The sequence below is a fragment of the Carassius carassius genome, chromosome 24 (assembly GCF_963082965.1).
Source record: "Carassius carassius chromosome 24, fCarCar2.1, whole genome shotgun sequence".
NCBI classification, from domain to species: domain Eukaryota; kingdom Metazoa; phylum Chordata; class Actinopteri; order Cypriniformes; family Cyprinidae; genus Carassius; species Carassius carassius.
The window spans coordinates 20,980,831-21,003,253 of NC_081778.1; the positions used below are offsets into that span (position 1 = coordinate 20,980,831).

The 22,423-nt window shown below is 37.7% G+C and overlaps 2 protein-coding genes across 14 annotated transcripts in view; both read right to left on the bottom strand.

Annotated features, from left to right (window-relative positions):
- Nucleotides 1-348, bottom strand: part of LOC132103144 (low-density lipoprotein receptor class A domain-containing protein 4-like) — a 52,489-nt gene extending 52,141 nt beyond the window's left edge. Inside the window, exon 1 of the mRNA XM_059507989.1 lies at nt 124-348. The gene's annotated coding sequence lies outside the window, so the exon portion shown is untranslated. The remainder of the gene's footprint in view (nt 1-123) is intronic.
- Nucleotides 349-1,754: 1,406 nt separating this feature from the next.
- The window catches only part of LOC132103145 (focal adhesion kinase 1-like), a 59,923-nt gene continuing 39,254 nt past the window's right edge, over nt 1,755-22,423 (bottom strand). For 8 of the 13 annotated variants that reach the window (XM_059508004.1, XM_059507991.1, XM_059508002.1 and 5 more), the window contains 15 exons: nt 21,364-21,464; nt 19,159-19,274; nt 18,880-18,980; nt 18,600-18,689; nt 18,134-18,338; nt 14,166-14,277; nt 11,115-11,201; nt 10,846-10,992; nt 9,826-9,939; nt 7,310-7,372; nt 5,541-5,589; nt 5,176-5,279; nt 3,042-3,197; nt 2,649-2,729; nt 1,755-2,555 (listed from right to left, as the gene is read on the bottom strand). In XM_059508004.1, coding sequence (XP_059363987.1) covers nt 2,343-2,555; nt 2,649-2,729; nt 3,042-3,197; nt 5,176-5,279; nt 5,541-5,589; nt 7,310-7,372; nt 9,826-9,939; nt 10,846-10,992; nt 11,115-11,201; nt 14,166-14,277; nt 18,134-18,338; nt 18,600-18,689; nt 18,880-18,980; nt 19,159-19,274; nt 21,364-21,464 — 1,739 coding nt within the window. In that variant the 3' untranslated portion in view covers nt 1,755-2,342. The remainder of the gene's footprint in view (nt 2,556-2,648; nt 2,730-3,041; nt 3,198-5,175; nt 5,280-5,540; nt 5,590-7,309; nt 7,373-9,825; nt 9,940-10,845; nt 10,993-11,114; nt 11,202-14,165; nt 14,278-18,133; nt 18,339-18,599; nt 18,690-18,879; nt 18,981-19,158; nt 19,275-21,363; nt 21,465-22,423) is intronic. The other 5 variants (XM_059507999.1, XM_059508000.1, XM_059507994.1 and 2 more) reach the window with 1 other exon arrangement.

Sequence of the window (22,423 nt, forward strand, 5' to 3'; positions counted from 1 at the left end):
AAACCCGCTACGCTCCTCTCTCCATGAGCAGGGTCACTGGCACACCTGGCATCACGCACCCATCTGATGCCATCTCATCTGCACAAAAACCAGACATACCCGACTGGAAAACCAGCTCCTTACCTCTGCAGAGTGGAATCAGGAAATGGCACTGTGAGTCAGCGGAGAGCAGAAGCCCGAGCCGCGCTGGCTGTGATCCGGCGGAGATGACCTGGATTTCACCGCCAGCCTCGACGGCGTAAAAATAATCGGGAGCACGGGGCGAGTGAAGCCAGCGGCAGGAAAACACACTCACTGATGGAGCACAGACGAACAGCTTTTAAAATAAGAGACTCACCGCGAGCGCGATACAAATCTTCAAAATAAGAGTTTCATGAACCAAAAAACAAAAACAAAACAAACAAAAAAATACACGAAAAAGACTGTGTCGTGCTCATAGACTGTTTAAACACAGGTCGTGCTTTACTTTGATTTCTAATCTCAACGTGAGTTTTATGCTTAATAGTAGACTGTTAGAGTTCTTTAAGTTAACACTTTTTTACTACACTGTAAAATTAGATCTTATGTTCAGTTTAAATGTCTTAAAAGTTTACAATTAATTATTTTCATTCTTTTGCTTATGTTTTTATACGTCCGAACTGGATTTAGTCGTTCTCTTATCTTGAAGCCTGTTAAGTGCATTCATATGCCGCCACCTACTGGAATCGAGCAGTGTTGTATTTTTAAAACAGTTTCTAGTCTTCTCAAAAGACACAAAATTATATACTACCAAAATAAAGCTTTTTTCATTATATAGATAGGTGTTAGCCTATATACTTGGTGTTATGATTCTGTATTTTCTTTCTGATTAAACAATATACTGGCATGAGTGATGTTACTACAGTATTTTTTAATATTTTGAATAGCTCCATTTGTATATCAGTTTTAGCAACATTTCTAATGTTCATTTCCTAAGTTTTTGAATATTCCAAAAGTATTTAAATTACTGAAAACAATTTAAACAGTTTCAGTTAACTATAGCTACAATGGCTTCAATCACCATTTCATTATTCCATGTTTAAATAATGATGACACTGTTCAGTCCTCATCTGTAATTGGCCAGCATAGTTTCTCCCAGCTGAGCGGAAATACTTAGCAGAGCATTGGACAGTCACTTGTAGAAAACATGTCATGGGGAAAACAAACAAACAAAAAAATCATGTGGCACAACTACATCACTACACTGTTTTAAAAAACAATCCCCTCTTGGCTAAGATATAGGCCGTTTAGAAAACCAGAAACTGGTTTCTCCCAGCTTGTCAGGAACGAGTGAGTAATAAGTGTTGTAAATGTGGTACATAGAACAAATATTTTCCTGTGGAGCACATAATTAAGATTTTTGTAAATATATTCATACATTTATGATGAGCAGATTGTTTGGTTTTATGTATATATATATATAAAAACTAATATTGTGACCTTATGAAATGGCTTATGTGCGCAACTTTCTTTCAAGTGTTGACGTCTTTTTGAAAAAGGAAGACTACTGTAGATATATAGACTGTTGTAGATATATACACACACACACACACATACGCGTACAATAGGAAATCAACATCGACACAGGAAAAACTGCACTCATCATTTCACAAAATCCGTAAGAATATTTAACCCATATAAGCAGATATTTTCTATACCTAACAAATCTGTAACAAACTTCTATTTTTAATCATAATCTCTTCTTATCATCATCTTTTCAAACCAGGAAACAGACACCAACACTCATTTTTTAATTCAGTCATAGCTTTATTTAACCTCCAGGTGGCACAAGGTCCAAATATACAACGCTGTCCCTCTTAGTCCTGGGAAGAAGCGTGAGAGTCCGAAAAGCAAAACCAGACTCTTCAAACCCAGATTTTGCAAATCCAGACTCTACTCAAGTTCTATTGTGCAAAACTTCTGTCTCAACTTCTACGGTTCTAGAGCCAGAACCCGAGCGCGCGGGATCTAGATTTGTGTGGTCTGGCTGTGGAGCTTGGGCTTGCCGATGAAACACAGACATACTAGATACAGTTTAAGAGTGTCTGTTTTCCTCCAGACATGTTTAAAGCTCATAGCAGAGCTCAAAATCATCCTCTCAGCGTCTAGTCTCGAAGAGACCAGTCGTGATGAGTCTGGTCCGGTCCAGCTCATCTGTTAAACAAATCCAGAGCCTTCCTCACGGCGCCCGTGGTCTACCGTGCAGGTTAAACGTGAGGGTCAGTGAGTAGTGAAGGGGGCCCATGAGACTCCATTAGTGTTCAAGTCTGTGCTGGTGTGTTTTTCCAGGGCGTCACGTGCGTCATCATATCCTCTAGTGGGGCTTAATGCGGCCGTGTCTGGCCCAACATCTTCAGCCTGGCCTGGTCAATCACATCTAGAAGGTTCTTGGCATCTACGGCAAGTGCGTGTGCAGCTGTTAGCATCTGTTTCTTATAGTCCTGCTGCAGGCTGGTCATGACGTATTGCTGGGCCAACTTCATCTTATTGATCAACTCAGCCAGGTCTGAATTTAGCAGCTTTTGAGCCATTTCGATCTAAAGATGAAGAACAATAGTAACAGTTAGCCGAGCTGGCAGGAAGAACGTTGAGAACAAGAGTATTTAGTGTTCGTTTGTAAATGCGTTTACCTCTCTGTGCGTGTGAGCTGGTAGTAAAGGTATGGTCTCATCCACAGTGGCCAGCAGTGTTCTCAGTGATAATCCCACTTCCTGAAACACACATTTTCATGTTGAGAATGTTGAAATGAGAAAAAATCATATGATGGAAAGCAAGCTTACAATAAAAAAGTGATAAGACAGATTTGAGATTCACTGATTATCTCCACCTCCACTGTGGCTCTCAAATCAAACTTGTCTGATGCTGTGATATTTAGTTATAGGTAGTGTTATATAAGTATAATTTATATACTATAATCGAATGTATTCATAATTTGAATGAACTTTTTTACCATTTTAAATTTTTATTTTAGTAATTTTGTTATGCACTTATCATTATTATTAGCTTTATACACATACACATACCTTCACCATGGGCACGTATTCTTCAGGGGGAGCTGGCTGGATCTTACTGGACATCTCAATCACAGCCTTCACCAGCCCGGTCACATTTTCATAGACCTTATCGTTGGAGCGATCCAAGTTAGCTGTTGGGGGTGGGTTGATCTCCTGTGGCTGAATCTAAAAACAGATACAAAGTAACAATCTTTAAAACGCTGCATTACTGAAGATTATTTAATTCCAAGTATAAGCATATAATGTTGCTATCTATAAACAAGGGATTTAGTATGAAGGTTGTGTTACTGAATCTATGTTACAGGACATAAGTGATGATGAAATGAAGAGGTGTGTGTTATGGAACAGATTTCATGTTTAACACTAGATGGCAGCACAAGCAACTACTGGAGACCCTTCACCACCTACAATACTGAGCTGATTTTAATACAAAACTTGATATGATGACAAAAAGTAGTACTAGTAGTAGTAGTTCCCCCCATGTTAAATATAAAAAGAGATCAAGAAAATATTTTAGTGTAAATTTTAAACACTATATAGAACTCAATATACTGCAATATACCCACCAGAATGATCCAAAGTCTCCACTAGATTGCACTACAAGCGCTAGCATTAGCTAAAATCACAGCTGATTTAATAAGCAAAGGACAAGCACAGTGACTCTAGATCTACACAGCTCATGTATTTCAGTTTAGTGGATAATGAAATTATGATTCTCAATGATATGTTTGCGTAATGACATAGCAACTGTTTAAAAAGGGGGCACAAACACAGACAGGAACATAACACTGAGTCTACAGGTGGTCTTACCCTCCAGGGCTAGCAGTGCAAGTACAGTGCAACAGAGGAAGGGCAGAGGCACAGAGCAAGAGAATAGTGTGCACAGAGAGAGAGAGAGAGAGAGAGAGAGAGAGAGAGAGAGAGAGAGAGAGAGAGAGAGAGAGAGAGAGAGAGAGAGAGAGAGAGAGAGAGAGAGAGAGAGAGAGAGAGAGAGAGAGAGAGAGAGAGAGAGAGAGAGAGAGAGAGAGAGAGAGAGAGAGAGAGAGAGAGAGAGATTAAAATAACTTTACACATGGGAAATCGTGGCCTAATGGTTAGAGAGTCAGACTCAAAATTGAAGGGTTGTGAGTTTGAGTCTCGGGCCGGCAGGAATTGTGGGTGGGGGGAGTGCATGTACAGTGCTCTCTCCATCCTCAATACCACGACTTAGGTGTCCTTGAGCAAGGCATTGAACCCCCAACTGCTCCCCGGGTGCCGCAGCATAATGACTGCCCACTGCTCCGGGTGTGTGTTCACAGTGTGTGTGTGTGTTCACTGCTCTGTGTGTGTGCACTTCGGATGGGTTAAATGCAGAGCACGAATTCTGAGTATGGGTCACAATACTTGGCTGAATATCACGTCATATACATGCTGTAGAGACAGAAAGAGACAACAGCTAGAAGTTATGTCATCATTGTGTGTGCGAGTAAATATATTTTTGAATCCTGGCTGTGATATATTTTAGCGGTTTAAAAATTCCCCAACCCAAGTTGTTGTTTTAACAGAAAATACAATCCAAAATCAGCACAAGAAAGAAAACCACACTCGTCGAGCGTTATTATGGGACCATAAATGTTTTCTACTGACCAAACATGGCCACAGGTAAAACTCCTAAAAACTATAAAATTGCAAAGCAGACCGCAATTATATGTGCATTGTTCCTAATTATATTTTCCATTCTGCATTGCATTTCTGCTGTTGCTTGTGAGAACCCCTGCACGCTGACCCACAGCATCAGGAAAACCCGCTGGAATGGAAACTGCCAGGTTCTTGGTGTGCAGGGATCTTTTTATGAGAGTCCCTGCAGAGCAATTGTGTGCTTGTGTATGTGAAAAGGTTTTCAGGAATGAGGATGATTTTAATGAGGCTTGGCAAACAGCATCTGTTGGCATGCTAGCTGCTCCTGAAGGCGACCCGTAAGTACAGATGCTAATCTTACCAGCCTCACAGTGTGTGTGTGTGTGTGTTTGGTGCTATTTCAAACTTTATGTGGTTTAAAAACAGCGGCAGCGATTACTGTAAAGTTACACATGCACAATACTCATCCAAAACTGTATAAGAGTTAGGTTCCTCATAGGAGTTTGCCATGTGGTAGTTGTGGTACCTTCACGCCTTCATTGTAGCTGTCTGTAGGACTGAGGCCAGAGACTCCTGCTGGGTGGCTGGGAGCGCCGGGCCGAGGAGGCTTTTTAGGAGGTGCTGCATGTTCTGAGGATGACAAAAAGAGTGCACTTTTATGGAAGTTACACATTGCAAGAAAAAAAAAATTATATATATAAAAATTCAGCTTTGCCATAACATGAATACATTATATTTTATAATATATTAAAATAGAAAACAGTTATTTTATTATTGTCCCACTATTTCAAAATATATTGCTGTTTCTACTGTATTTTTGATCACATAAATGCAGCCTCGGTGAACATAAGAGACTTCTTTCAAAAACATTGGAAAAAAAATTGTACTAACCCCACTCACCTACTTTCCCTATAGGTTGGTAGATGTGCTGGTTTCCAGTCTGCAAACAAAAAACACAGTTAAACAGTTAAAAATATGCAGGAGTCAAGACTGACTGTGCCATGTGTGTTGTTGTGGTCTGGGTGGGGAGCAGCCTGGATGCCTGGCATGCCAACCACATCTCCCAAGACCACAGTGAATCAAAGAGGACAGCCCAATGAGACAGGGTAGATATTCAAAACCACTGCAGCAGACAAACGAGCTCTACAGAGCAGCTGTGGAGTTCCAGATCATGTCAAGCATGGAGTGCATTCAAAAACTAGCAAACATCTGTAGTGGTTCTGTGTTAACTTTAGAATTGGGAAGGCGGAGCAGATTGGGTTTCTTGAGTGTTCACTGCTGCTTGTTTCTTCACAAAAGGGCCCTTGTCCTTGGTCTCATACTTATCCCACTGATTTTTTAACAGAAATCCAGCTATGACATTTCATTACATTAAGGCTTATAAAAGCACACTACAGCAAAATGTATATGAACTCTGTTCACTAAAGAGATGTTGAGTCCAAAAATCTGAGACCACAAATAATTTTTTTTCCTTTTTTGCATTTTTGTCATAAATTATCATACTGTCATTTTTATAATTTTAAAAAATCAACATGATTTTCAGAATGTTTTAGAATTTGGTTTGTCCCTTCTTCACTTTTTTAACATGAACTCCACAAGTCTGATGATCGTGATTTGAGAATGATCTAAAGAGCATTCTTGTGCTTTAATGGAGGCAAGAACATCTGACCTTACAAAGAGTCACATGACCAATGTCACAATTTTTACTTTTTTAATCAGTGACTGACAACAGGAATATCACACTTTTAAATTTACAATTTAGTTATCCTTCATTTTAAATCTTTGAAACAGAATTTATTTTTCCCAGAATTCCATATTTTCAGTGTGCTGACTTTTAGACCTCCATAACTACACAAGAGTGAACACAATCTCCCAGTTGTAAATCACATGTTATATATTCTTTTAGTCTTCCACCAAAAACGATTTAAGTCAAATTCCTGTGCATGCACAGAATTCCCCCACAGCGAGTGTGAGGTGACGCCCATATACAATATAATTTACTGCAGATGTCCACGAGCGGGGAAAACTACTATATTTAACATGACCTGATCAGATGATTAACACGCACTCGCACACACACGCACACACTTGCTTTACAGACCGTCACTATGAAATGTTGTTGTATAAAAAGAGCTGTGTAAACATTCTTAGATTTTTTTTTCTTTTTAATTCAAGCATGGGAAAAAAACAAATGGGTATGGAACAATATGATGATAGTGAGTAAACGGAGACAGAATTTTCATTTTTAGGTGAATTATCCCTTTAACCTTAAATAAATAAATAACTTATGTTTATTAATATTTACACAACCATTCAAAAGTTGGGAGCTAGAATTATTTTCAAGTCTCTAATGCTCACTCAATTTATTCATGTGATGGCAACGCTGAATTTAAAGCAGCCATTATTTCAGTCTTCAGTGTCACAAGATTCTTCAGAAATACTTCTAATATGCTGATTTGGGGCTCAAGAAACATTTCTTTCTTCTGTCAGTGTTAAAAACAAGTGTTTAATATTTTTGTGGAAATCATTATAAATATACTTCAGGATTCTTTACTAAATAGAATGTTTGAAAGAACAGCATTTTTTTTTGTTGTAACAATATAAAATTTTAAAACGGGAATCTATTTCAACGAAAAGTAAGCAAATGAAGAGAAACTCACTGGTCCCTGTAGGCTTCCATCATCACGGTCAATGCTGCCTCGGGAACTTCTCCCATCAGGCTTCTGCCACACACACACACAGAGAGAGAGAGAGAGAGAGAGAGAGAAGGTCAAAACCAACTCCTTATTCGACAAATTGATATCTGTCGTATCTGTTGTGCTAATTCGCACTCCATCCTGAAGTGAAGTGATACATGATTCCAGCTAGAAACAATTTGTATTTCCTCAATCACGGCACAGTAGCAGCCAGCGTGAACACATTTGATGTTTAAATGCCACAAAAAAAGTAGGATAAGTGATCAACACTTTCCCACATGGTCAATCATTCCATTGTGTTTAAATCCCATTACACTTACTGCTCACCAAACTTCACACACTAACTCATGTCTGTACCTACTCCTTAAAATGACAACAAACAACCCATTCATAACTCAACTGAATATAAACCAATCATTTACACCAATGTCATAGTCCATGATGGTTCAAGATCCCTCAAAGATGAACTAAAAATAGTGTAAAATCTACACATTTAGCATAACTAAAATTGCACCCTCCCCTTCCCATTCTTCGAAGTTCACTGTACCAGTTTTCCGAAGCAGGATTTGAAGACCTGCATCTTCCCGTCTCTTCCTGTGAGCGTTTCTCTCTGGCGTTTCTTAAGCATGGAGAAGAGCACAGAGTGGATCTCCATTAAGCAAGCCTGTGTGTGTGTGTGTGAGATAAGTCAGAGTGTGTGTGTGAAGTGACTCGTCTCCTGAATGTGAGACATATTAAACGCACACACTGACTCACTCACAGCCGACGAGCCTCAACTCAACTCAGCCAAGCCAAGCCCTTTTCTGCTCTCCTCCTCTCTCTCTCATTCCCTAGCTCAGTGTTTTCTCTCTTTCCCTCCCATTATCCCTCATGCACATTTGCGTATAACATCTGTGAAGAGATGAAAACTTCCTCTGATCAGTAATTTAGCTTTCAGCAGATGTAGGTCAGGCTGAGTTTACCCGTCTCACGCCTCAGTGCCAACAAAACCCTTCATTACTGAGGAATTCCTGACAACTGCACCTGTATCAAATGGCCGGGATCAAAACCTCATTCATCCACTCACAACATCAAAAAAAAAAACCCAAAACATTTAATGGACATGCAAATACTTTTTTATCCTTCCAGAACTTTTTGAAAAAGGTCAAACCTTGACTGTTTGAGGTCATTTTTGACCAGGGAAAGTATGTATAGCTTAAGTTAATTCAGCGTTTACTGAAATGTTGCACCACTAACTTCCTTGAAGTAGTAACAATTAAATCATGCACTTTTTAGAGGACTTTCAATTACTTAGATCTTATGTGTACTGTCTTTAATTGGTCAAAAATGACAGAAAAGCTTGTAAAGGTTTTTAAAAGAATAGATGATCTCAAATGAAATTATTTGCTCATATTGGAAACCAAAAAATAAATGATGAAAAAAATTAAGTTGCCCATAGAAATCATGCACTATTACTTTAATATTAAGTGAGTTCTGAATCAGTCAGAATCATGAACAAATCGTTCTTTTGAGCCAGTTCTTTTCAATAAACTGATTCACTAATGAATTTGTTCTTAAGCATAAACTTATGGACTTAATGATTCAATCAGCAGAGGGGGAATTATTAATCAATACATTGTTTGACTTCAGAAGACTTGGAATAAAGCTCATGAGTTATGGACACTACTTTTATGACATTTGTTGTCATTTTTGTAGCTTGTAACTATGAACAGTTGCTCTATGGAAAAGAGCAGCATGACTTTTCAAAATACTCCCTTTTGTGCTCCACTGACAAAAACAGATTCAGAAAAACATCAGGATGAGCAAATCATTTTTGGATTCCTATAAGAGCAGACATTTCACTAAAAAACAGACGTTGTTTGTGAGGTAAAGTAATAGTTTAAGCAGAAGAATGAATGTTGTTTGCTGTGGTAGAGCTCTGCATGCCCTTTTTAGTTGGTACAGGAAGCTGCGTGAGTTTTTCTGCGAGACAAACTGAACATAATGACACAGTGAAGATACAAATGACGGAGACTGTGAGCCAAAACTTGGCATACCACAAACACACACAAATATTCTCAGACAAACTTATATGCATAATAACGTTCACACTCATAAACTGCAATAATAAGACAACATTGAGTGCAGTGCCATCTAATTCATATTGTGTCTGTAATTCTTCAACAATGCAAATGATCAGCAATAAAAAACAAAGACCAGATTGTGAAGAACACTGACAATCGTTTACAAATAAATGGAGCAGGAAACTGCAAACACTTCTTCTCAAACAAATATGAAAATGACTGTTTGGAATATCATATCATTGCTGCGACTATAACTATACATCAATATGTTTCTCAACAAAAAAGATTTTTAGGAAGAAGGAAAAAACTAACGACCACAGAATACAGCTAAGGAGGGGATAAGAGTGTTAGGGAACAAAGACGAGCAGATGAATGTGAGGAAGAGATGGAAGAGGTGAAGGTGAATGGGATCAGTACCAGTAGTCTCTCCTCCTGCTCCAACCAACGCTGATCCTCCTCCATCTGCTGCTGCTGCAGCAATAACTGCTCCTCCATCAGCTGAGACAGACCAGCACACACAGGCACACCATCCTGAAACAAACACAAATCATGCTACATGAAAAAATCATAATAAAGATATGACAACCAAAACCAAACAGCTGCCTTAACAACCTTCTGTTAAGATCCATTACATTTACTATCTATCTTTACAAAGGGAATATTTATGATTGTGAGATTCGCATAAGATTCTGAACTTCCCCACACAGATTTTTCTCAAGTCACAAGAATTTGCCTTGTTGAACAACAGCTGCTTGCTTTGACTTCTGTGTGAGTGGTGCTTCAAGCATTGCCTCACTATTAACAATTGCCCATGTTTGGTCTTTTTTCTGAAGAACAGTGGTCAATTTAACTGCTCAGGATAAGCAAGGGGCTCGTGAACAGCTCGAAACAACTCGAACAAAATAACAAAACAAAAAAAAAATGCCGATGATCATCCAGGTAATGACAATAAGGTAAAGTTCACAATCTTTTGACACCACGGTGAATGTTTCATGGAAAGTGTTCGATAAAGACAAAAAGATTATACGTATTTGTCTAAACTTGTGAATCTGATTAAGACCAATTAATGCAGAAAACCAACCAAATTACATACGTATTAATAAATACATGTAAAATAAATAAATGGAATCCAAAATACAATCTCAAAGTGATCACTTTGAAATGTTCTTTATGGCAGCAACTCATTTCAGGTCATGCAGGCCATGAGAAGAGCATGAGGGCATCAGCATGATTTGCCGTACTCATGAAGAACACACTTGCTGCAGCTTTTGGCTAAAATGAGCTACCTTAAAAGGCCTCCGACATTTATTAATGTTTAAAAAAAGCCTTCACATTGGGAGCATCTCTGAGATGCCTAAAATGCTGTTTATGTTGGCAGCTCAATCGGTGTTGAAACAGAGCCTAGTTCAGCATTCAGAAATCCTGCAGATGTCTAACCTCCATGCTGGGATTCCACATGTGATCCTGAGCTGCCCTGCGATGGTTCCAGCTGTCGTGGGGATCAAGTACAGTCCCTGCGGCCTGGGTAGGGTACATCCCACTGGGAACTGGAAGCAAGCCGTGTGGGCCAGAGTGCCCTGCCATCTATATCATGCCAAAAGCACATATAAAGCAAACTTACATTCTTTATGTGCATCCAGGGGTTAATTTGCTAGTGTTGATTAGTCAATTTACCCATCTGACTTCGACTAATAGAAGCACTGTACCTGATAATGGTTGTGCTGTCCCATGTGCTGAGGACTAGGGTAGAACCCTTCACTGGAGCGGGGACTTGGATAACCAGGTCGACTGGGCTGTAATCACACACAACTATGTCAATATACTAGTACTAGTACCAACCAGGTTCATGTCAGGTGATGCTGTTAAATTCAGTCCACCAGATGCACACAATATTCTTGGCATTTTGTGTGGATGAAGATTTCAGGCTGTCGAAGGGAAAGAATGAAAACAGGCAAACAGAAAATGCAAGCAGTTAATTAAATGTTAACACAATGTACGTTATTTCAGAAATGTTATTATAGTTCTACAGTACATGGGCCGGTATTATATATTCGAGGGAAGGGATTGTAAAATATTTTAAAACTGTTCTGTCTGTGCTTCTGAAAATAAAGCAATAATACATTTTGAGATTCACAAAACTAAAAAATTCTAGGGCAGGTTCAAGCTTAATTTGAATTAAAAACATATTATATCAGGTCTGGCACACAGTTTAGTTTACATGCACTGAAGAGGCAACATGCAGTTTTCCTACACAGGAAGATTTTTAACTTGTTTTTTTTTTCCTACAATCATCTTCAATCGTGACTGAAATGATCTAAAATGGCTCTAAAATAATAACTACTGTACACTGAAGCCTAAAAGGCACCACGATATTGAGAGTCACAGTGGTTGAGTCAATAAAATGTCCTTACTGTATTACAGTTCAATTTTTGTCAGACTAAAAGCAATAACTTGTCAATAACAGTCTGGTTCAGGAAATCACATCAAACTTTCTTAAGAGGGCAACTGATTATTTTAACAATAACCTATAAACCTCTGAATACAGACCTACTGTAAGCTCAAAGGTTATTAACTGATGGAATATGCTTTTAAGCTGTCAGTCCTTGTTATTTCAACTTAAACTTAAGCAACAATTTAAAAAGGAAACCTGGTGAAAAATTACAATAAGCATGATTCTGCTAAAAGATCTCCACCAATCAGAGCTGGCCCACTCCAATGAAGCAAAGCAAATGATGTAAAGTTAGTTCTTTCTGCTCTCAAGCTTCTTAAATACTTGCATGCATATTTTGTATTAAACTATATACATAATCAATATCAGACATGGGTGCATTTCTGCATCGTCTTCTTTTTCTGGAGTCTAATGTAATTGTATAATATTTAATACACAGTCATGTATCTTTGTCAAATACTTAATAATGAAATTATTCACCTCAAAGATAGATAATTTGGTTGATGGCTTATATAACTAACAAAGCCTTTTTTTTTATTCCCATGGGAAAAATGTATAGAAATATTACTTCCGGAACAAATGTTGCGGAGTGGGCAGGTCCTATTGCACTGCATACTTAGTTGTTTTTTATTATTATAATTTTTCAGACGGTGTCCTGGGCCCCTGAGGAAACAGCAGCGAGCAGTGCAGCAGTAACGACTGAAGCATAAGCAGGGTCTGAGTTTGCAGGAATGTTTGCTGGTGATGTACGCTAAGCTGTTGTGTATTAGCATGAGTGTTGTGCTGCTGCTGCATGTGTGGTGATCGGTTAATGATGGTTTTATTGCATGGCCACGGAGGAGAGGCAGGCAGCTTGGACTGGCGGATGCAAAGGGAGATGTGGGAACCAAAGGGTTGCTGCTAAACATACCCGCATACAAAATGAAAGCTAAACAACACGGGTAAACATGACACAAACAGTTAACATGAAATATAGCGAGGCATGACATGGATGAATGCACAATGCCAGGTGAGAGAAGTCAACATAAAAACAGACATCAGCACCTGGACAGGATGATCAGTGGGTCTGACAGAGAGCAGAGGGGGTTTGAAAGTAAGAGTATGAGGTGCTTTAAGCCACACACAGAGCAAATGAAGAGATCAGCCTGGCCTATCAATCACCACAACATGAGCAACACAGGAGAGGGACAGACAGATTATCTATATCAATCAAAAAAATAAAAACTACAATTCAAATGTTTGGGGTTTGTAAGATTTTAGAATGTTTTTATTGTGCACTTATTTAAAAAGTGTTTGATGCTCCCCAAGGCTGCTTTTAAAAATTTAATTTACTTTTCAGCAGCCATTACTCCAGTATTCAGTGTCACATGATCCTTCAGAAATAATTCTAATATGCTGATTTGTTGTTCAAGAAACATTTCTTCTTACGGTCAGTGTTGAAAAAGTTGTGCTGTGTTGTGCTTTTTTTTGCAAAAACTGCGATACATTTTTTCAGGATTCTTTGTAACACTACAAATGTCTTTACTGTCACTTTAGATCAACTTGAACTTATCCTTTCTGAATAGTTGATCAGTTATTTAATATGATTTATTATAAGTAATTTAATAAATAATTAATAAAAAAATGAGTGTATTTCCTATTAAAAGAGGAAGTAATGACTCAATGAGTCATCAATATGTTTAAAGATTTTTTTCCCAGAAAAACAGCACATTTTCAAAGCACAGAAATTTGAATATTTCTAAAATTAATTTTTGTCAACTTTGAGGAGCGATATAGCACATACAGATCTCAAAGCTGGCACACATGGACTCCAAGTCTTGATTTCATGGATGCATTAATTTTCATCTAAAAGCGGTTTAATTTGACTGAATTACTGATCAGTTTATAGATCGATCAGTCAGTATGTGATTGATTTCTTTGTATTCTTCAAGTGATAAATGGCACTTGAATCTGTCTGTTGTTTTACAAAAATATGGAAAGATTATGACACATCCAATTATATTCACTGATCACACAGCTTGCTCAGACAGATGAAGAGAGTACTGAAGACAGAGAACCACATGGGAAGAAGCATTTTTGCATATGGGAAGCAAATGTAACGCACAGTGGGGGACCAAAAGCCTGAGATCACACTGAACATCTGTGATTCAGAATCAAATTCAAATACGAAAATAAAAATACACACGAACAATCCAATGATGGAAACTGATGTACTTTTCTGCATTATTAGTCAGCTACACATTGACAATACATGGACATCAGTAGTCAGATAGTTTAACAAAAGAAATGGCCCGGCACAGTTACTTACTTTGGGTGGTGCTTCATCCGAGCCTCCTAAGTCCCAGGGTACAGGAACCTGCCTCCTCATCTCCATACGGCTACGCTCTTCCTGCTGAGCCTTCTCCTCCGCGAGGATGTTACTGCACAAACACCGATGGAAACCTCTATTTAACAACAGCATCATTCTTATAAAACTACAACCCCTTAGGAGATCTAAATATGGATCCTAGAGTTTGCGATCACTCTTGCAGGGCCGGTAGGAAATAAATCTCTTAGATACGAATGACAAATTTTGCCTCAATCTTTGCTTTAATACTTTTCAGTGGGTGTGAGTCCAAGAGAAAGACAACTCCAGTTTTATGCAACTGGTTAACAGGCCGAGTCACTCTATCATCACAGACGAGTCAGTGTAAGATCCCAACCCACACACGGTTGACTTCCACAGAAAATAAACCAACACTGATTCATACGGTACCTGAAACACTCTTCAAACTATTTCACAATCAAATACTTCCTGAGAAGCTGTAAGTAGTCCACGTGATAAAAGGATGACAGGCATCTCATTATGTTAACATATTTAATCCGTCATATTTTGTCATGCTAGACTTCTGTGTGAGTAAAAAGAGACGTTAAACACTTGAGATTTACAAACTCCCCGTGCATAAATTTTTTTTTTTTTTAAAGATATTAATACATTTATTCAGCAAGGATGCATTAAACTGATCAAAATTGAAAGTAAAAACAGTTACAAAGTTAAATTGTTAAAAAAACACAAAAAAAACATCCCTTTTCACACAAAATATTAAACTCTTTTCAACTGTGATAATAATTGAGTTGTTTAATTTAATTGAGTTGTTGTAAAAGTGTTGTTTCTTGAGCATCAAATAAACATATTAGAATGATTTCTGAAGTCCATGCAACACTGAAGACTGTAATAATGGCCGCTGAAAATTCAGCTTTGCCATGAATGGAACTAAATTTAAATTAAAGAAATAAAAATGAAAAAACATTAAAAAAAATATTTAAATGGAAAACAGTTATTTAAGTCATTTCTATATTTCAAAATATTATTATTTTGACTGTTTTATAAACTTCTGCTGTATTTCAGACTTCTTTCAAAAACACTTTACTCCTACCGACACCAAACGTTTGAGAGTTGTTTCGGGGTGGGGTCTGCTCATGATAGACCCCAACATACACACAACAAAGCTCCAGCACACCAACAGCAATAGCTTCAATAAAAGCCGTTTTAACTCACCAGACAGTCCTTACAGTATCGATATGTAAAGTTTATACATCCCCTCAGTGAAGCCTCATGCTCAGATGTGGTTACAAAAATGCAAGAGGTGCAAAGAAAGGCTGGAGCATGTAAGTCTTGGGGTGAGAGAATGTAAGCTGAATGAGAGAGGGACTATTTTTGGAAACTCTATTATCTCTGAGAGAGACCTTGAGTGTGTGGATTGAGAGAGAGAGATGCATGATAAACAGAGGGGACACCTGTTGTGATCAATCCAGACCTGTTGAGCTTCACCACACCCAGACCATCATACACAGCCATGACTTTTGCAGGGGTCTCAGGCTCTCAAAAAAAGACAAAATTCTGTTGCTGAATGTAACTAAACAGAACAAAAGGTGCTATGATCATTTCAGGCATAAAAGCTCTTGAGCATTACCAACAAGACTGAAATCCGTCCTCACAAATATTACATAAAAAAGAAAAAGTTTCTTAACAAAAATGTTAAAAACAGAAATTAAATATAAATCAATTAATAAGCTTCAAATTTTAAATAAATAAAAAATCGAATCAAAACAACTCTTGATGAGGACGATTTTTTCCTAACCAAAGCTGTAAGAAACCAAATGATGACATTAGAATTGAAAGCTTTCTAAATGAAACAAAATGTAAATAAAAACTTGTTATAAAAAGGTTGGACTTAACAGCTCTAGGTAGGACTTAATGATTAACAATATTTGTGTGTGTGTGTGTGTGTGTGTGTGGGTGGGTGAGGTGGGGGGACGGACGGACATAACACATACACAGAATCTAAGAAATGACTATGGAGCCCCAGACTCACACAAACCACATCAGTCTAGCATCCTCTGTCTGTCTGTGATTGACAGACTATCTGCACCCTCTCACTCTAATTTCTCAATTCTGAGCTGTACTTTACTGGGCTACTATACTCAGCTGAGAGCAACTCCGTTAAAAGAACGTGACTGCTTTGACTGTGTGATTGTGACACAACAATCACACCTAATTCATTACATGTGTTACAGTGTCTATATATTCTAGTCACTTACACCTGAACTAGCTAATCAAGGTCTTACCAGGCTAGCATACTTGAAACTTCCAGGCAGGTTTGTGATGCAAGCTGGAATCAAATATCATATCAAACATCTCAACATACATGGACGGTCAGACACACAAAATATTTATTTAGTATCAGTGTTCAGACTAAAACTATTTAGTGCAAAGACAAACATAATGATTCATTCCTCAAGCTGTTTGGACTATGCTTTCATTCTGCAACTGCTGACAAAGACTTCTGGGGAACAGCCAATGGATTTAATAGAGATTAAGCATCCTGTGTGTCAAACCCACGTGATTTCATCACATTTCATAATGCTCATTTCTCAGTGTGATGCTCTTTTAAAACAATTCCCATCAACACTGACCCTGAGATGACATCATACAGTAAATACCATAAATCGACTAATCACAGACCTCAAGCATATAGAAGCTACTTCTCTTTTGTAATTACAACAGGATATTGACTGAATCTCTGCTTTGATACTAGAAACAGACGTTCTACAATTTAAATCTACTGCAAATTTAATGAGGGTAGAGAAAGGGATCTGTATTTTCCAATACGCATTTCAAACATTTCACTTCATTCAAGATACATAAAAATAATTTATTTAAAACTCGAGATGCAACATGACATATCTTCCTCAATCTGGATATCTGGGACATCCGTGTATAACAAGATTCAACAAGATTATTAGGGATTTAGGTATTTGATGGCCTGTTAGAGAACAGCTTGTTTTTTTTTCTTTTTTCCATCTCCATTAGCATTTACGGGAACTGACTGACTGCATGTGTGGACATGAATAGACATTTGGGAACTCAACACTATTGTATCATGAAGGATGCAGGGAGTGTGTGTGTGTTTGTGTGTGTGTGTGTGTGTGTGTGTTTGTTTGGCTGTATGTGTGCACGCCTGAAAGGTTTACAGATAAAAACTCAAGGATAAAAGAAGGAGAGTATGATTTTTCTCATGGTGGATATTATGAAATCAGGTCTAGACAGAGACAGTAAAGTGCCATAGACATGCAGAGGGTGAATCAAGGCTTAATGGGATTAAATTTCCTCTAAAATGCCTTTTGGAGTATTTACACACAACATACACACTACCATCCAAAGTTTGGGATCACCAAGATTTACTGATGTTTAATAATGATTAAACATTATTACAATTTAAAAAAAAGAAAGGAAAAAAAAGAACTATATTTATTGGAAATACAAATCTTTTGTAAAATTCTAAATGTCTTTACTGTCACTCTTGATCAATTTAATAAAGTAATGAAATTATGGAAGGAAACCAGAGTATTGCTGTAAAAAACCTGTTAAATGCTCTACAGGTAAAAAATGCTCAGTTGTTTGCATTGAACTTAGTCAAGTGTGGGTGTGTGTTGTGCTGAATCTCCATCTGCTGTACAAGACACAATCACTGTAGTCAGTCATTTATACTAGAGCATTACAGTGCCCTCTAATGCTATTAGGCAGATTCATTTACTGTGGTCTTGACACTCTAAACCAGGATGGTGAATGTAAGTGTGGAGATGACTACTAGCAACCTACATGGAATTGGAAAAAGATATGCTTGAAAAATACCAAGTTTTACATAGGCATAAAAAAAATCACCTTTAAAATTCTAATGCTGTGCATAGTGAGTGGACCAGAATTTAAAGCTCGACAAAGTCATGTGGACTGACCTTAGTTGGCCTTTGAGCTCGGTGAATCGTGGCCGTTTGCTGGGGTCATACGCCCAGCACTTGGTCATCAGGCTGTAGAGGGTTGGTGGGCAGTTGGGCGGCATTGCCAGACGCTCGCCATTCTCAATTCGGCCTATAACATCATTATTCTTCACGCCTTGAAACGGCTTTACTCCGTACATCAGTATCTCCCACATACACACCCCTAAAACACAAACTGAGGTCAGATACACATGAAGACCACTGATGAAACTCAACTTTAGCACTACACACACAGAATAGAAAAATTAAAATTCTACTCCACTAAAAACTCTCTTTACACAAGTTTAGATGACCCAAATGCACTTCACATATAATGCTAATGGAAAATGTGCATTGTCTGAACATGCACAGGATGTTGACTTTTTGATTCTGACAGAGGAATTCGGTAAAACACACACACACTCTCTCTCTCTCTCTCTCTTACCAAACATCCACACATCGCTGGCTGAGGTAAAACGTCTGAAGTTTATTGACTCTGGTGCCATCCATTTAATAGGCAGTTTTCCTTTAGAGGCTGTGAAGAGAGAGAGAGAGAGAGAGAGACAATGAGTGTGAACGAGAAATGGAGGACTGTACATTAAGTCAGGTGTAAAGGCTTGTTCATACCAAGAAAAATAATGATCATTTTTAAATGATTCACATTCAGAAGTGAACATGTTTTTATGTGGGCTTCCTGATCTGTACTGAAGAAGATACATTAATACCTTTATAATAAGAGCTGTCCTCCATATATCTAGACAAACCAAAGTCTCCCAGCTTCACACAGTCCACTGAAGACACCAGAACATTCCGTGCTGCAATGTCCCTGAAAAAAAAGACGTTACTTAAGAATATGCCGAGTTGTTCTTTCCACCTTATTTCTATAATAAATATTCATGCTGAAGTGCTACTAGATGGGGATTATGTCTGCAGACACGTTCAACAGGAAGTGGGTGCTGCTGTTCATTATCAATTATGAGGGCTTGGACGATGTGGACACTTACCTGTGTACAAAGCGTTTGCTCTCCAGGTACGCAAGAGCTGTGCTGAGCTGGTAAGAAAACAGGATGAGTGATGCTAAATCCAGACTGTACTTCCTAATCTGAAGAAAGGAACGCAGCTGAAAAGCAAAAGAGGAGAAAATATTCATAAATATAATCAGTAAGTCCAGAAACATTATTTCAACAGCTTTATGCAAATTCACAGAAAACTAAATTAATCTGAAATCAACACTTATCACTAGATGGTGCTGTTGTATAAGTCACAGAAAACTACAATGTGTATCAGCAGCACTAGTAATGATTTTCAAAAGCACTGCTATGATGTTTTCCTCCGCTCATAGACAACAGCACATAAATAAAATAAAAAAACTAGGCTGCTGATTAATTGTTGTGTAAATGTTGATCCATTTTGATGCATAATGGTGCTGTCAATCAACCACTTCATTGAAAAGAGGGTTTAAACTTCAAATAAACAGGGCTTTAAAAAATAATGGGGGTAAAATGTACATTTTTACATACATTATACATTCTCAAAAATATGCCTGACATCTATTGAATATGCTGCAACAGATAATTAAGCATCAACTAAAATAACATGTAGATCATGTCAAATTTACACATAACGTTATATAAAAGAGATGCACCGATCGACCGGCCAGGGACCGGAATTAGTCGATTTTCCGCACGATCGGCCCTTACCGGTGACTGGCCGGTCAGTTTTCCGATTTTGAGCCGGTCCGTTTTTGACGTCACAGCTACGCTCACATCTGCATGTAAACATGTCGTCGGCGTGGAAGTTCTTCACTGTGAGTGAAGAAGACAAAAAGTTTGCAATTTGTTATATGTGTAGAGCCAACGTAAACTGTGGGGGAACCACAGGGCTTGATTAGCGCTTGTCTGGGCCAAGAAGGTTTTTTTAAAGGGGCAACTTGCCCGACCGGACAAGAAGTTTGAAGCTTGATTAAAACGTAGCTTCTGTGTTTCCTGCAGTGGAAACATGGAGTTTGTTGATATGGATTTAGAGTTACAAATCTACAGTTTATTATTATTATGAATTAATTTGAACAATGTAAGAATTTGATGTGAAAGATGACATTTAATAAGGGTAGGGGGAAAAATGACCATTTATAAACAGTGGGAAAACAACCCATTTACAGTGAATTGGTATGTCTACCTCTTTCCAGTCACAGAGCACTTTATTTTGAGTTGTTTAAGTGAGAGGACATCTGTAACTTAGTCCAGTTTGGGGAAATTATAATGTTTAATAATGTATTTTATTATGTAAATAATTAATTAGTTTTGGAAAAAAAAAGATTTTCGTTTGTATATGCTGTGAATTATAGTTCTTACAAAGAAAATCAGAATTGACAAAAATCATCATCGGCAGGTCACACTTACAATTTTTTTTTTTAAATCAGAATCGGACAAGGAAATTGCAGTCGGTGCATCTCTATTATATATGTATGACAAACTGGAGCATCTTAACTTAAATAAGATTTTAATGTGTTACATTTTCTTATGTTTTTGTCCTATGATTTTTTTTATTTTTTTTGATCCCAAGTGTCAACAGCAAGCCACTTATCTTTGATCGGATCACCTGAGACATTATGTTAGATATTAACACAGATGTAAAAAGGGTCTTATGTCAGTGCTTTCTCAACCAGGAGTCCGGGGCCCGCTAGGGGGCCCCTTTAAGTCTTAAAATTTATTTTTATTTAGTTTTATTCACAATTTTAATTAAAATTAATTACACTAAATGAAAATGTACAAATGACATCTTATTTTGAGTTCATTTATTTTTATCATATCTGAAGTCACAGAGGTTCATATCAGCTCAGCTCTTCAATTAAAAACTGGTTCAACTAGTTTATGTTGATGCAGGACCCCTGCTAAAACTAAATCAGACCTTTATTTAGCTATTTATCATGTAACAGTTCTCCATGTAAAAGCCCTATCCATGCATTGAATCATCGGAGACGTGCAATGACAAACAGCCACCACTAGCAATCATCTTTACTACGCTTTATGACCGGTTTAAGCGACAAGAAGTCATGATGGATTCCTTCAGCCTTAACCCGGCTGCCATCGTTGTGAATAACTTGAATTTAATGGGTTAAATATCAAGTCACGTTCCTTTGAAGATTTAAGACGTGTTCAATCAAACTGTTACACTTAACCCAGATTGCCTGCCATCAGAAAAAAACCCACCTCCCCCAGTGTGCACAGCTCCATGATGATCCACACTGGGTTTTCTGTAATGACGCCAATCAGCTTTACAATATGTGGGTGATCGAACTGTCGCATGGTCACTGCAGGAACATACAGAGACAAAATTAATCCAACATCAGTGTTGCGACATTTTAGCAGAATACAGTACACAACTCCATTTGTAAAACAAAAAAAAACCCATACTATTCAGAGGTTTAGGTTTATTTTTATTCTGCACCAATCGGTTAAATTGATCAAAAGTGCAGTATGGACAAATGATTGTTACAAATGATTTTTATTTCAAATAAATGCTGTTCTCTTGAATTTTCTATTAATGAAAGAATCTTGGGGGAAAATGAATCACGGTTTCCACAAAAATATTAAGCAGCACAACGGGTTTCAACACTGATAATAAGAATAAGAAATGTTTCTTGAGCACCAAATTAGAATAATTTGATACTAAAGACTGGAGAAAATGCTAGCTGCTAAAAAAATTCAGCTGTCATCAAAGAAATAAATTACATAAAAAAAAAGAAAACAGTTATTTAAAACTGTAATACAATTGAACAAAATTAATCAAATAAATGCAGCCTTGGTGAGCTTAAGAGACTCCACGAGAGACTTTGAAAACATTAAGAAATCATGTCGACCCCAAATGGAAGAACTCAAAGTATAATGGAAGTATAATATATTATTCTCATAGTATGTATAAAAATGTCAACTTCTTGTTTACAGTAAAATCTGAGTCCTGAAACTAAACCAGTGTGAAATAAATCTCTTCTATACCCACTGTATGTTTATTTTTCAAAAGGCTGCAGCTTTCGAGACTTGTGGGATGTGCATCATGTGTATCTAATCAGACAAAATAACCGAATTGTACAGTAAAGTAAAGTAAAATTATCTGTGAAGGGTCTAAAAGCTGTAGTAAAAACATCATGTCCTGTTTATAAGTGTCTGACCTTTTCTTCACTATCACTCTCACACACATACCAGCACCTTGTCTGGTGTACAAAAGCCAACAGCTGTGCTCTTACAAACTCCACATCCTGAAAATGTTTGG